The sequence below is a fragment of the Procambarus clarkii genome, chromosome 66, assembly GCF_040958095.1.
Source record: "Procambarus clarkii isolate CNS0578487 chromosome 66, FALCON_Pclarkii_2.0, whole genome shotgun sequence".
Classification (NCBI taxonomy): Eukaryota; Metazoa; Arthropoda; class Malacostraca; order Decapoda; family Cambaridae; genus Procambarus; species Procambarus clarkii.
Genome location: NC_091215.1, coordinates 26,942,617 through 26,957,709, shown reverse-complemented (window position 1 = coordinate 26,957,709; position 15,093 = coordinate 26,942,617). Strand labels below are relative to the sequence as shown.

Below are 15,093 nucleotides of genomic sequence, written 5' to 3'. Positions count from 1 at the left end.
ACTCTTTGTCAAATAACGCTTTGAAACTACTGACGGTTTTGGCCTCCACCACCTTCTCACTTGAATTGTTCCAACCGTCTACCACTCTGCAAAAGTGAACTTTCTAATGCTTCGGCAGGTTTGTTTCCTTAATTGGAATTTGTGACCTTTTTGTTCTTGAAGTTAAAATTTTGAAGAATTCTTTTTTGACAATTTTGTCGATTTCCTGTCACTAAAACCTAATAAGGTAAAGTATACAGGTGACACTAATAAAGTTATGTATACAGGTGATAGTAAGACTGTTATGTATACAGGTAACATCGGGTCATAGTGGTAGTAATGACATTACTATTTTTGTATGTACAGTAATGAATACGTTAAGTACACGTTGGCAAGTGAAAGATCGTGTCAATGTAATGTGATCTACTGCTTACTTTATAAAAACAAATCGACATACAATATACAACTAATGGATAAAATGCGGAATATACGAGAATACAATCTGAAATACAAGTTACTGCCTGACCGGCTCCCTGCACGTACTCTCCTAGTTGTGTTCACCTAGTGTGTAAAGGGTTACGAGGGAGGGAGATTCACAGAGTGGCCACCAGGGCGCTCCTCCTGCATTCCATAACAAGTTTGGTTGCCTTGGCATCAGTGCCTCTGGCACTCAGCTGAGTATTGACGCACTCACACAGTGACACACATACACGTCTTCCAAGAACATGTCTACATTCTCGCCAGATCATTTCCAACACTTCACCGAGCCGCAAAACTGAACACCTTGTAAGGTAAGATGATATCACACATGTAAGCCTACATGCCGGCAGTACATGTAGGCCTACTAATATTTTACCCTCAAGCCTAAATTTTCCTCCATCCCTTCAGTTGAAAAGCGAATATCGTACAAACAATCCCATGTAGACTTTCATGTTGTATTCACATTCTACGAGATTATGTCTACTAGATCATACATGAATTACATCTTGGCGAATATACAGTAGGCCTGCTTTATCTTGTAGGAATATACAGTAGGCCTACTTTATATTGCAGTAATATGCATAAAGCCTACTTTGTTACAGAAATATACAGTAGGCCTACTTTATTTTGCAGAATATACAGTAGGACTTCTTTATCTTGCAAGAATATACAGTAGGACTTCTTTATCTTGCAAGAATTTACAGTACTTTATCTTGCAGAAATATACAGTAGGCCTACTTTATGTTGCAGTAATATAGAGTAGGCACACTTTGTTACCGGGATATACAGTAGGCCTATTTTATCTTGCAGGACTATACAATATGCCTTCTTTATCTTACAAGTATATGCAATAGGCTTACTTTATATTGTAGGAATATATAGTAGGCCTACTTTATGTTCCAGGTATATACAATAGGTCTATTGGAAGTTAGTAGGGGGGGTGGCAGTTAGATGGCTGGAAGTTAGTGGTAGTTAGAAGTCAATGGAGACTATTAGTTACTGTGAGCTGGCAGTATTGGGGGTCTGGTAATAGGGGCTGGTAGTTAATGGGGGCTGGTAGTTAGTTGGGGCTGGTAGTTAATGGGGGCTGACAGGTAGTAGGGACCGGCAATTTGTGGAAACTGGTATTGGACAGAAAAGAACACACGTGTCAGATCCGGAGAGCTAATTTGTTGGCATTAGTTTTTATTTAATAATTGATGACATGGTCAGTATATCACGCGCGAGCCCAATAAATCAATGGCCACTAAATTCATGGCCATTTTCGTCATTATTAAGGCATCAGCTTCGCTCAGGCTAAACTCAGGCCCTTAGCTGTATTGACCAGCTTCAAGTAATGTGTGCAGGTGTGAGCGTGGATATTGGGTACGGGTGTGTGGGCGAGGATATTCGGTACAGGTGTGGGCGTGGATACTGGGTATAGGTGAGTGTGGACGTGGATTCCGGGTACAGATATGTGGTCTTGGAGACTAGTGACAGGTGTGTATGATGGATATTAAGTACAGGTGTGTGCGGGTGTAGATACCTGGTACAAAACGAGAGCAGCTTGTAGCTCACAAACTAACATTTAGGAAATATTTATCATAATTCTTATATTATCGATTTATATAAAAAAATGCGTCCTTACAGTAGTGTTAAATATGAATATTAGGAGGTTAAGACACACCTCCGATATTAACCTTGTTCGATCATCTTATTTCAAGAATGGCATCGTGAGGACAAGTTGACTTTCCGAAGACATACAATCTTCGAGAAGAAAATATAAAACAAAAACTCAAGTTATTGATTTAAAAATTGGCTGCATATTTACGCTGTAACTTAACACGGGTTTACCTAAAATCCGATTATCCTAATGACTATTATCAGTAATAGGTATTGTGGGTGGTTTATAAAAGGCATGAAGTAGCAAAGAACACATTACTAAATGTGTTCTTTATACATTAGGTACACAACCACACAGTCATTGGTCGCACGTTATTTGGGTTATGTTGTCACAGAAGCAAATATTTATGTACGTAATTATCAGAAGTCTGCAGTCATTACTAATTTTGCATGAGTAAGGTTATGTACATGTATATACACCCAAAGATGTACATAGCTCGGTGTATGTATATTGAGTTAACTTTGGTCTTAGATATGGTCCCGGACCAAAGCATACTCACCGATGTTAATAATAAATAAGGTGTCTTAGTAAATTATTGTGTTGGTCTTAACAACCCTCCAGCGTTTAATAGGCTTAAATCCAGCACCATACCAAAATGTTGACTAACTGGATGTTTGAGTCAAGAATGGTATTTGGAAAGTTTTATGGGTAATAAACTAAATATTATATACATTTTGAGGCATCAAGAATATGTGTGATTTGTTAATATGCAGCGCAAAATCACCTGCAATATTGTATTGTGATTTTAGATGACTTTTATAGCAATTTTTAGCCATTTGATGGTTAACTTTATAGTAATAATCTCCTTTGCTTATTTTTTTTTAATGATCATCTCACTAAAAAAAACATACAAATTTGCTGCTGTTGATCTAGGGTCCAGGACAGCACAAGTATAATAATTTCCCCTGTAAATTAATGTAAATATAATCTCTAAAATTTTAAATCATTTAGAGAAAAATAAATATAACATTTAGGAGTATAAAGTTCATGTTCTGTGATAATATGAAACACTTGTTTACTGAGAATTATACTACTATATATGTAATGTAGTATTGCCTGGTAAATTTATATATATATATAAGATTTATATTATATTTTATTAAATAAAGATAAATAAAGTGGGTTCAATATCCATGAGTGCCATTGGTACGACGATGGATTGGCGTTGTTCCTGGATATTGTGGCCACTGGGAGACAGAAAACTATCAACACCCTGTGACTCCAGACGATATAAGAGTCCTGCCAAGTCCAAGGAGCCGAATAAAGTCGCAGCCTAATGTTATGGCGGTGAAACCTAAATTCAAGCAGTCGGGTAAAAACGCAGAGAGAGCCCACCACGGCCCGAGGGAACACCACCCACTGGGCACTACATAAGACTAATAAAACAACGATGAAGAGTGTCCAGTGGATAGTCTTGGATATAGTACCCACTGGGCCTACAACCCGCCAACCTCCATCACTTCTCAGCCAAGCCGGATATACGCCTGAAGATCCAACTGGAAAATTTGAAAAATTATATGAACTTACCTGTAGCCTCAGGCGATAAATGTGACAGGTGTGGTGTCAGTGTGGGCCCGTGAAGCTGCCAGTATGAACACGTGATGGTCACACTCCTGTCAGGGATGTCTGGCGGTCCCCAGCCGCAGGCGGCAACAGTCGCACGATGTCCACACCAGCTTGCTGTCCAACCTACAAGTATACTTTAAATTAGTCCTCCGCATATTTCACAACTAAAGTAAACGCAGTATATATATATACACACACACAGCGAGAAGCGTGGTACACTTTAAGGTGTACATACCCTCTTCTGGTCCCGGGAAAGTTGCGTGTAAACATTGGACACGCCGCCTTGGCTTGAGCACAACCGCGGCAGGCGACCATTTTTACCAGGTAAGTCGGGCCGCGACCACAGGAACAGTCGCTAAGAGTGTTCTCACGTGGTCATTTCCGCTAATACAAGCTCTTACGCTTTGTAAGAAAGATATCAGATTATATACAAACATCGATGGGGAAACTTGAAAATAACAGTTATGTACACCTGCAAACATTTCTATTTTTTTTTTAGGGGGGGGGGGAAGGCTAATTTTGCTTAGGTAAATGTGTTCCCTCGGACACTTCGTACACACTCTGTCCTCTTACAAGAACGTCGCATTTCGATCGTTGTCATATTTCATTGAGTATGTTCTTAAATTATAGAGGTCATAACAGAGTGATGTGACTGTGAAAACATCGTCAACATAGCAAGTCTATTTTCAAATGATAGGAATGTTACTGAAGAAGGAATCCACAAATATATTATTAGCTGGCACAGCATTAATGGGAGTCTCCATTGTCATACCAAATTGTTGGTGATTATATTGAGAAGTGGAGCAGAAGTAATTGCTATATATGCTCTAACGACCAGATCGATACAATCGCTGTAGTGATTGTATCGACCTGGCTGACCTACCTGGACCCGGCCAAGGTTGTAGGGAGTCAATAAGACACATACCCCGCCCACACTACACCACAGACACTTTACTCCATGTTTTACCCAGAACAACCACAAGTTAAAGTACAACTGGAGTTTTCTGGGGGTATCTGAACTACCAACCACAAGTTCACTGGGGATCTGAACTACCAACCACAAGTCCACTGGGGATCTAAACTACCAACCACAAGTTCACTGGGGATCTGAACTACCAACAGCGAGTTAGAAGTGAACTAATATTGATTGTACGGAGTGAATGGGTAGAATAGTTCCAGTGCTTGAGCACTTTCGTGTATTTTTTAGGCATTTTTAAAAGTGGAACATCGCCAGAAAAGCCTAATATAAATCAATTTTTAACCTACATTAACCAGTTGCAGCCCTACTCCTGTGTCAGGTAAGTCCACCACGGGCTCACCATAACCCGTGCTATTTGGAACTTTTTCTTCTGAGTAGCTGAATCTAAAACAAGAACAACTACATTAACGCACTTAAGTGTAAGTGGGTTAAGTTCCTAATAATCTTCACAATTTCACTCCGAGTTCCATAATTTTACATTTCAAAACTTATAATTACCTGTCTTGGAAAGGACAAAGATCAAGTGATAATCACGTACGCTTAAGTGAAAGATTAATGTTAATTAATTTCAACCCGGGACATAATAAGTCTGCCGCCCCGGGGCGCACGATGTGGTAACTTCAACACTGAGCAGCTGCCTATCCCTTGGTGTCTGTTTATACCTCAATAAACGTATTTCAATTTAAATTTCAAAGAAAGATAAGAGCAGTGGTCCGTACAGAGGCAGATACAGCAGTGTTCCGTACAAAGGAACACAGCAGTATTGCGTACAGAGGTAAACAAAGCAGTGTTTTGTACTAGAAAGGGAATTTGATTCATAGTAATAGTGAAACACACAAACCAAGATCAGTTAATTGTTTCCAGTTTACACTAAAGTCCGCATGTTAATGATTATGTCTATAATAATGAGGCTAATGTTATCTCTGTATAACACTGATGTTAATGTGATGTCTATGATACTAATGGCAATTTTAGGTGTTTATCTGCTACCTGGAAGAGCGTCCCTTGTCCCCCTCAGGAGACGTACTGGCTCCGGTATCCTCCTGTAGCACTCCTGGCGGTTCGAGACTATCATGGCAGCCTTGTCCCTCACCCTCCCTCTCTTTGCAATTATCGGTGAGTACGAGATGAATTCACTCACCATAATGCTCCGTCAGATGAATTTGATTAACATACTATTCCTCTGCACATTCGTAGCCTGGAAATGGGTTACGTACGAGTTTTTACGCCACTCATCATGTTATCGCAATTATAAAGCTAGTCGAGTCTTGCATCATTATGGTATGTAATGTGCTGCAAATTCAACATTAAAAAACAATTTATAAAGACGTGATGTGCAAAGGAGCATAAACCCCATTTTTTACAACTTCAAATACGTGTGTTATAACTATTGACTTAAGGGAATTTAACAAAACAAAGTTATGTGTACCGGAACAGGACTGACGACGGGTGTCAAGGTGTGGCCAATACAACTGGCCAGCAACAACACCTACATCTCATACCAAGGACAGGACACGGATAACAGCCTTCTTGAGTGCCCCTACACGCTGGAACAAAACGAGACTCTCCAGTCGATTTCCTGGACTCTGTGGAATGGCGACAAGGCCTCCGGCACCTACGAATGGTATCCAGGGATGCCTGGAGTAGGTTAGTTGGTTATATTATCTTGTTTCATAGGTCCAAGGACAGTTAGTGCTAAATCTTCCCGATATAGCTTATGGTCTTTCCCCTGTCACTTATTTGTATTTACCGAATGTGCACAAATTATTTTCAGAGATGCGTACCACTGCTCTCTTTACTCTAGGTCTCTAATCACTACTAATGCCGCTATTCTAGGTCTCTACCCACTACTCCCTCTCTCCCTGCACAGCCAATGGTAGTCTGTCTGGCGTAGTTAACTTGAGCCGGGAAGACGGGAACCTGGAACTGACAGATCTCCGGTATAACCTGGGAGGCTTCTACTCCTGCTCCGTGAATACCACCACGGGTGAGACTGCCGACTCGGAGACATGGGAAATTCTTATCATTGGTGAGTTCCTACGCCAGCGAAACACTCACTGAGTTCCTCTTCCTTTAGGACAGTATTAAACCCAAAAGAATACTATACAGAATGCAGCCCTTCCTCCCAAAATGAAAGGACCTACAGTAACTACTTGATCGACAGTACCAATAGGGGGCGATGGGCCACCAGATGCCTATCATTTTAGTTATAAAGCCAGGTCCATGTTTGAATTTAGGATCACTTAAATTTAAAGACAGACCTGCCCTCCTGATTGTCATATTTGTTTCTAACGGAATTATCGTTGAAATTAAAATGGCTCAAATTAAAATATCATCAAGTTAAAGTAAAAATAAAGCTCACTATAAAAACTATAATTAATTTGATTATAAAACCCATGTTAATTTGGAAGTCAATAATACCAATTAGGCTCATACTGGTATACAGTTGAAACAAGTTATGAACCGGCTTAACATTGCTCGTGCTCCTTGCTCCAGACACCACCGCCAACAATATATCCACCGCTCAAAATAGTACCGTAGCAGGCTGCACCTTCAGTGTGTCGGCGAGTGTGTCTGCCGTGTTCCCGGAGCCCAGCGTCGAGGCCGGCCTCTACTCCACAACCTTGGAAGACTACTACCAGAAGGTCCCCGACAGCCACTGGAAGAGAACTGTCAACAAGAACAAATCTGTCTCCTACTCCTTCAGCAGTTTCACTTTTGTGGTGGGTCTGGTCTATAGTTGTTCCTCCTTTGATGCCAGGCAGTATATGAGCTGGCCTAGTTGTTACTCCTCTGGCTGATGCCAGGCAGTAAGCTTAAGTCTGGGTGTAGCTTAGTCTAGAATTAATGACAAACATTGCAAGAAGCCTATCTGTACTACTATACACAAAAATTTCTTGGCAAATTTTGAAACCAGATGTAATATATAACAACTGATTATCGCAATAATAATAATTATATTGCAATTAAAACTATTACAAAGTCCATATTTTTTTCATTGTCTGGACAACAAGCTTCGTCTCTCAGACTAGGCTAATTGAGGATTTTGTTGAGTGTATTGCCAGTTCTGTATTGTAAACGGGTAACTGTACCTTTTGCCACTACCTCTCTTGCCACAGATAACGAAGGACACGCCGTACGATGTCCAGTACCTACTTACTGTTGGTGTTAGCAAGAGTGACGGTAGTTACATCCCGCTCACCACCGTCAACAACACAGCTACCTCTTGTAAGTTGCCACAGGTTGCCTTCCTAGATTTCTTATTTCCGGTTCTGATTACATCAACATGGGTACTTGGGCAAGATTATGTTTGACAGCACGGAAGGAAGGAATTATCAGGAGAAGTGCCGTTGTTGTTGTTTCAGATTTAGCTACTCAGAACCAAGTGTCCATGTAGCACGGGCTATGGTGAGCCCGTAAGAAGTGCCAATCCATTATGACTATATAGCACTGGGAAGGGATCAGGATAAAGATTTGGGATGGGACGTGGGGGGGAAGGAAAGGAATAAACAACACGGAGGTACGGGAGTGAGAATAGCTTGAGCTACCTCATCCCTTTGTGTGTATTTTACCTCAATAAACTTATTTCAGTTTCAATTCAACACGGAGTTTATTATTGGGTGAAGCTATCCATTGCTCTATTGTTAGGCTTCAGAAGCAAGGGTGGGTTGAGGGGTCATACTTTGGCAGATATCACTGCGTCGTTAGCTACTTACTGATATGTCTAAATACCCAGCAAAACTACGCTTGTTTCTGTTTACAAAAATTATGATTCAATCAGTATTGGAATTTCATTACTGGGGGATTGAGGGGTTGGCGAAACTCAACGCGCTGGCAGAGCCTGATACAACAACACAATCCCTCACCAGTCGAGGATTTAGAGCCTTAGTTAAAATGGCAAAATAATGGACATGTTATTGAAATATGTTAGGAAAAGCTTCTTTAAAAGAGTAGGATGGATTGGGCGTTACACTTCGTTCAAAGGCTTTGCAACGGTATATGTGCTTCGGATTTCAACTAGGGGTATGTGGGAATATTTTTTGAAGATTGAAGAAATGCTAAGAAGTAATAGAAAGCACTGATGCGGGCCAAAATAGGCAGTATCATAATTTTATCGTTATCCACTTCAAATACATATAAATAGAACGAAAGTAAATTAATAGGATATTAACGTCCTTACGAAAATGCTAAAGCTTGCTATGTCACTCTCTGCTGTTAAGGACTTTCCAAAGTGGCTGCCACCTACAGACAATCTCTGTACAAAGGTTCAGAGATATATCTGACATGGGAACCCGGGAATACCGCCTTGATTGAAATGATACAAAATTTATGGTGATATGAGGATATGAGGAGTATACCTAAAGTTAGAAAGAAGATACATTTGTGGCTTAGCAGGACTCTCCTACAGGGAGTGTCCGAGGATGTCCTCCAGCGACTCACCTGCCCAACCAGATGGAGACTTACCAGAAGGGCATGAAGACTTGCCATAATGAGTACATCCCGATATCCGATGCCCCACAGGTGGTGTACCCGTTTACACTAGAGCACACGTGTGACATCAGCACAACTGCTACCTCAGCACCTTGTGACCTTAGTGATCACACCTGTGAGCTTAACAAGCACACTTGTGACCTTAACAAGCACACCTGTAACCTTAACAAGCACACCTGTGATCTAAACAAGCACACCTGTGACCTTAACAAGCACACCTGTGACCTTAACAAGCACACCTGTGACCTTAACAAGCACACCTGTGACCTTAATAAGCACATCTTAACTATTAACAAGCCCATCTTAAATATTAACAAGCACACCTGTAATCTTAACAAGCACACCTGTGATTTTAACAAGCAAAATGACCTTAACAAGCATGCCTGTAATCTTAACAAGCACATCTGTGATCTTAGTAAACACACCGGTGATAACAACAAGCACATCTGCGGCCTTAACAAGCACACCAGGCAGCGTGTGCTAAAGACCTGCCCTCTGACAACACTGTGACCTCGCCTACACAGGTCAGCGTGGCGTGTGCTGCAGGCTACCGCTCTGACATCAACGTGACATCACTGTTATTCACATGCAGCAATGAAACCTTGAGCTGGGAGACTCAGGACGGCATGAACATGACAGATGTGGATCTCGAATGTGGTGAGTAGCCTCGCATATAATTCTCTGTTTGCCGGTCTGAATGTTATGTGCCTTTAACGTTATATCTCTGACACGGTCCAAGATACGAGTATTTATTTTTTAAGTTAACAGATTGGAAATTAACCTAATGTATGCTCCAAAAATGGTAGTACATATAGTGACTGCAAAGTATGTGTACAAAATCTGGATTGTTGCACACAGAAAAGTTCAAGTTTTGTACAATTGGTATTGTAAAGGTCCAGCGAAGACGGCATTTCCTAACCTTACCCCTCTCCTAGGTCTAATGTAGTACATATGGTGTATGTACATTAGGCCTAAACTTGTATGTTATACCTAGGATCGCTTATATTAGGTTTTGTGTTAATATTATTTGCTCACAAATAGCCTATGAACTGTGAAAAATACCAGTCTGAGAATTAGAGTGAAAATGAAGAAGAAATTGAGGCTTAATTTACAGAGTCGTTTCCGCTTTGTTTGATGTAAATTCTTATTTTGTGTAAAATAAAACTAAAAACTAGCTTTTTAGCTAGGAATGTAAATGTATTCACATCAAGCATTTTTTACTTCAGGATTCCCACTGCAGGTTCCTACTAAGGATTTGCATTAAACAAGCACTGAGACCTACAGCTACATAGAGATTAGCGTAAGAATAAGCATAAGAGTAATACTTTTGCTTAATAGTTTACCAATGAACTATCTTAATTTTGTATTGTCGTTGTAGTTACTAATGGAGGAGGTGGCGGTGCCGGCGCTATGTATGTCTTTGGTTCTTCAGCCCTGGTCATGGGAGCATCTCTTCTCTTGCGCCTCCTGCTGGAGCTGCAGAAATAAACAAGGTTATGGGGTTGCCCTCTCCCGCTCACTTCTTCAGATTACCAGCTGTAGAACATGTTCATTTTATCCAGTTTTGAACCTGTTCACTGTACCAGAGGTTGAACAGGTTCACTGTACCAGATGTTGAACAGGCTCACTGTACCAGATGTTGAACCTGTTCACTGTACCAGAGGTTGAACAGGTTCACTGTACCAGATGTTGAACAGGTTCACTGTACCAAAGGTTGAACCTGTTCACTGTACCAGATGTTGAACAGGTTCACTGTACCAAAGGTTGAACCTGTTCACTGTACCAGATACTGAACCACGTCTCTTTTTGGAATAAAACCAGATTTCTTTATTATTTATTGATTGATGTTTTTAGCCATCTTGAGTATATACGAAATTATTATTTATACAACTTATATGAGGTATATACGAAATGATAACTACAATTGTAACGTTTGTATATGTATTTACCTAAGAGCCAGCATCTTTATAAGTGGCATCAGTGGGGTCAGGAAGCTGGCTGTTGTATGTAGAGAATGTTCTGCATTGTATTCCTATGTATGTGGTATTTCTTACTATTGTTTCAGCACATAATGATTAATTTATTAATTGTTTACTTAACACACTGGAATGTGATGAGAAAGGACCTCTTGCATGAGTATGAGAGCCGATTTTGACGAGACTACGTCTATAAAGAGTAGTCGAGGCAGGAAAAAATTAGTTTAGAAAGAGCAGTCTATACATGACACTAGAGAACATTGTTGGTGTCTGAAGACTTAACGCTTCTTTTGTGTTCTTTTAGTCTCTCATTAAGACTACGGCCAGTTTCACCAAAGGACTGGAGAGGACAAGAGGAGCAGGGCACAGAATATACACCAGCAGTATTGGGAGCAGGAGGAGCAGTGCGAACTGCTGCTCATTATAAATAGGAGCTGCCTCGTATGGGCCAGTAGGCTTTCTGCAGTTACGCAGTTACCTCTATTCTTATGTCCTCATGAATGCTGTCTCCCTCGGGCCTCTAGTGAGGCTCTAGTGCACATATTCCTGTGCATCGTTTCCTTTATAGATTAATTATTGTATTTATCAAGCATCGTTTTATATCATAGTTTAGATAAGTTGTAATTAATGAAAAGTACTAGTGTGTATGTACTTACACTAATTTCTTTGATCTCTTTTAGGTTATTAAATTTATTATGCATCCTATACCAATCCTGGGACGATGGTGGAAAGGGTTACAGAGGCACATAATGGACTCAGGAACATTTAGCAAAGTTACAGTCTAGATGAGCTCTCTGTGAGCGAAAGTAATATTGCATTGTGCTTGATTTGTGGAACTAATTTAAGTGACGGAAGTGGCTGACCAAGTGGTTCCGGCCGTTACTGGTGTGCTTCTTTAAGTTTCTGCCATTATATAGTGATATAAATGAGGATCCCTCTACTTGCATGCACTGATATTATTAACTTCGCTCATGCATTGGATATTGTTTACAGCTATATCTGACGTTTTTATTATGAATATGATCAGCTTTCCATAACTTTAAACTTCATTATCATTGTTGCATGACTTATTAAAGGGAATAGCTGTTGTGTGCTTATAATTAATGGGAACTCTCCCACATTCTGGAACTGGCAGGAGAAAATAAATATTAATTAATGTGTGCTGGCAAACTCTTCAGATCATGTTTATGTGTTACCATTTATTTTAAGCTACAATATCTAATCAGTGAGTTTTTACTGATTTTGTCTTAAGCTTAACTCACTTTGTTATCTCTCCTGTATACTTCAGTGCATATAGACACCACCGTCGGATTTTCCTAGATGTCCTTAAGCCAACTTCTCATTTAAATGGACCATTATTGTGTTTACGTTTGATGAGAAATGCTAAGCCCTATTTGGGTATGTTAAATTAATATCTGAGGAAATCTTTACCTGAGGCCCACTATCCCCAGAGGCGGACTTTATAAGTATTTGTGTTATCATAGCCTAGTGTTATATGTCTGAGTACTTATGTTGCCTTTGTCTCTTGCTATATACGTAAATGTATCGGCACTCCTTATAGCCTATGTAAATTATTTGTTATATTAACAATTAGTCTAAGTGTAACTAAACATTCTGTGATTAATGTTGTCATTAACTATCGTGCCAAGAGGAATTTTCAGAGGTCCAAACGAACTGTATTATTTAATGATGTGACAGATCTCCCAGACTCATTCCCATGTATTGAGATGATAGGCTGTAACATTTGTTAGTACACTCACTGGTATAGGTGAGTGTATATATATATACTCGGAGTGATGTAGGTCAGTGTATCTACGTTCAGAGCAGTGTAGGAGAGTGTATATATACTCATAGTGGTGTAGATGAGTGTATCTACAGAGTAGATGAGTGGGTGAGTGTATATACGCTCAGAGTGGTGTAGATGAGTGTTTCTAAACTCAGAGGATTGTATGTATTAGTATTGCTACACTCAGAGTAGTGTAGGTGAGAGTATCTACACTCAAAGTGGTATAGGTGAGTATCGATGTTCAGAAAAGTAGGTGAGGGTATTTATACGCTCAAAATTTTGTAGGCGAGTGTAATTACACTCAGGGCAGTGTAGGTGATTGTATCTACACTTAGATCAATGGTGTAGATGAAGATGTCTACATTCAGAGGGGAGTAGCTATGTCGAATGTTTCTACACTCAAAAGTGGTGTAAGTGTATTTACACTCAGATCGAGTGATAGATAATAGACCAGATGTTGAATTATCGGGCATTCTGAATTAATGTGTGCTTGTATTCCATTGCTTTAATTAAAACTCCACTGTCATTGTACCAATTTCGATATACTGCTTGTTTCCAGTAAATCAATCCTCTTGCTTAGTGTCGTATGTAATATTTAAGTGTTAACTAAACAAGTATAACTGTTATGAGTGTTTCCGTGACCAGATCCATCCTTCAGTTGATAATAAACTCATTAATTAAGAGGTTATTTACAAATATGCAACTGTCCAGAATACGGAAGACCTGAATTTACCTGAATTTACCTGAGGACTGAGTCTTGTAGGTTCTGATGTAGCCGCTACGATCTAAAACCAAATGTTAATCAATTTAAGGTTTATAAATCGTTTTGTTGGGGACAGGAAGCCTGTGTAATACTTCAGGCTTGTATCAATCCCAAAGCAGTAGTCTAACTCCCAGGGGGGGGGGGTTGACTGGTCGATTCGTATATAAGCGTTTTCGATAACGTCGATTCGGTACACAAACGGTTCGTTCACTGACAATTTTGTACACGAACCCTTTCGTATATACATATGCGCTGGCTCGTGTTCGCTGCTGTTCTCGTCTTCCAAGACAATAAAATGACCAAAAACGAGGCAATTGAAGTTGATACTAAGTTAATATGAATAAATAGGCGGCACATTTTCATATAATTAGCCCATGTCTTCAAATTATATGTAGGTTAGGTTCTTTTAATTTTTCCTAATACAATTTAATGAATAAATAGGCTTTGCTGCTTTAATATCTATATATTACGATAATCACATCAACCTATCACCATTAAAATCAGTGTTTTGGCCTCCACCTCCTTCTCACTTGTTGTTACCAATGTTTGCAAGAGTGGACTTTCTTATGTTTGTTCGGCAGCTTTATTTCCATAGTTTCCGAACTGTTTTCTTTAGCTTGTATGTTGTAATAAACTATTCCTACATTTACAGTTGTTCCTCCTTGTGAACAGTCTTACAAAATGTTGCTTGTAAGGGCGGTGAAGTTCAGCTTGTCCGGGCCGCCATCACCCTTAGGGCCGGCCCTGGCACCTCCCAGTCTCACTCCATAGTTAGTGCCACCGTTGTGGCACCTCGGAATAAACCTAACATGTATATATATATATATATATATATATATATATATATATATATATATATATATATATATATATATATATATATATATATATATATATATATATATATATATATATATATATACTGGCTGCCTGTCCCCTACACAATGATTTATCATTAACAATTATATACAGTATACCTTGCTTAAGCGAACACACGACAGTTTCCTCATAGGAGATTCCTAAATTGGAATTCACTACCAAGTTTCAATATATCCAAGTATTTTTTATGTTGGTATATGTTATTATATGTATAATTTGTTGTTTTAATAATATTTAATTTACTAGGACATATATCTCGACAAAGAGCAGTACATCCTAACCAGACGTTATACGATGATATATATCCTCAACAAAAATATAAAAAAGTAATTGTAGAGCTTCAGTTACCTAATACCAGCATGGTATAAAACCCTTTTCATAAGCTACTGGTTTTGTAGATCGGTGTTTAAGGGAATTTGGAAGTAATAATACAGCTGATGCCATCTGTTGGCAGATAAGAACACTATTAACTGGCTGGTCAATAGTAGCCATAAGATACAGCTTACGCCATCTGTTGACATCAAATTACAC

At 39.5% G+C, this 15,093-nt stretch overlaps 1 protein-coding gene across 2 annotated transcripts; it reads left to right on the top strand.

Moving 5' to 3' along the window:
• The first annotated feature begins 606 nt into the window (after positions 1 to 606).
• LOC123769359 (uncharacterized) lies at positions 607 to 13,546 on the top strand. 2 transcript variants are annotated; one of them, XM_069309936.1, is made up of 9 exons: positions 607 to 770; positions 5,686 to 5,783; positions 6,105 to 6,314; positions 6,538 to 6,696; positions 7,164 to 7,390; positions 7,787 to 7,895; positions 9,076 to 9,188; positions 9,683 to 9,815; positions 10,537 to 13,546. In XM_069309936.1, the coding sequence occupies exons 2-9, from the start codon at positions 5,741 to 5,743 to the stop codon at positions 10,644 to 10,646; spliced, it is 1,104 nt and encodes a 367-aa protein (XP_069166037.1). In that variant the 5' UTR covers positions 607 to 770; positions 5,686 to 5,740; the 3' UTR covers positions 10,647 to 13,546. The 2 variants fall into 2 exon arrangements, with proteins under 2 accessions (XP_069166037.1, XP_069166036.1); XM_069309935.1 differs by having other exon boundaries at positions 5,643 to 5,783.
• Positions 13,547 to 15,093: the final 1,547 nt, after the last annotated feature.

Excerpts from the sequence above, each read along its gene's own strand:
- LOC123769359 (XM_069309936.1), top strand. The coding sequence starts at position 5,741 with ATGGCAGCCTTGTCCCTCACCCTCCCTCTCTTTGCAATTATCG. Across the intron at positions 5,784-6,104 it reads CCCTCTCTTTGCAATTATCG|GACTGACGACGGGTGTCAAG; the intron begins GTGAGTACGAGA and ends GTACCGGAACAG. Across the intron at positions 6,697-7,163 it reads ATGGGAAATTCTTATCATTG|ACACCACCGCCAACAATATA; the intron begins GTGAGTTCCTAC and ends TCCTTGCTCCAG.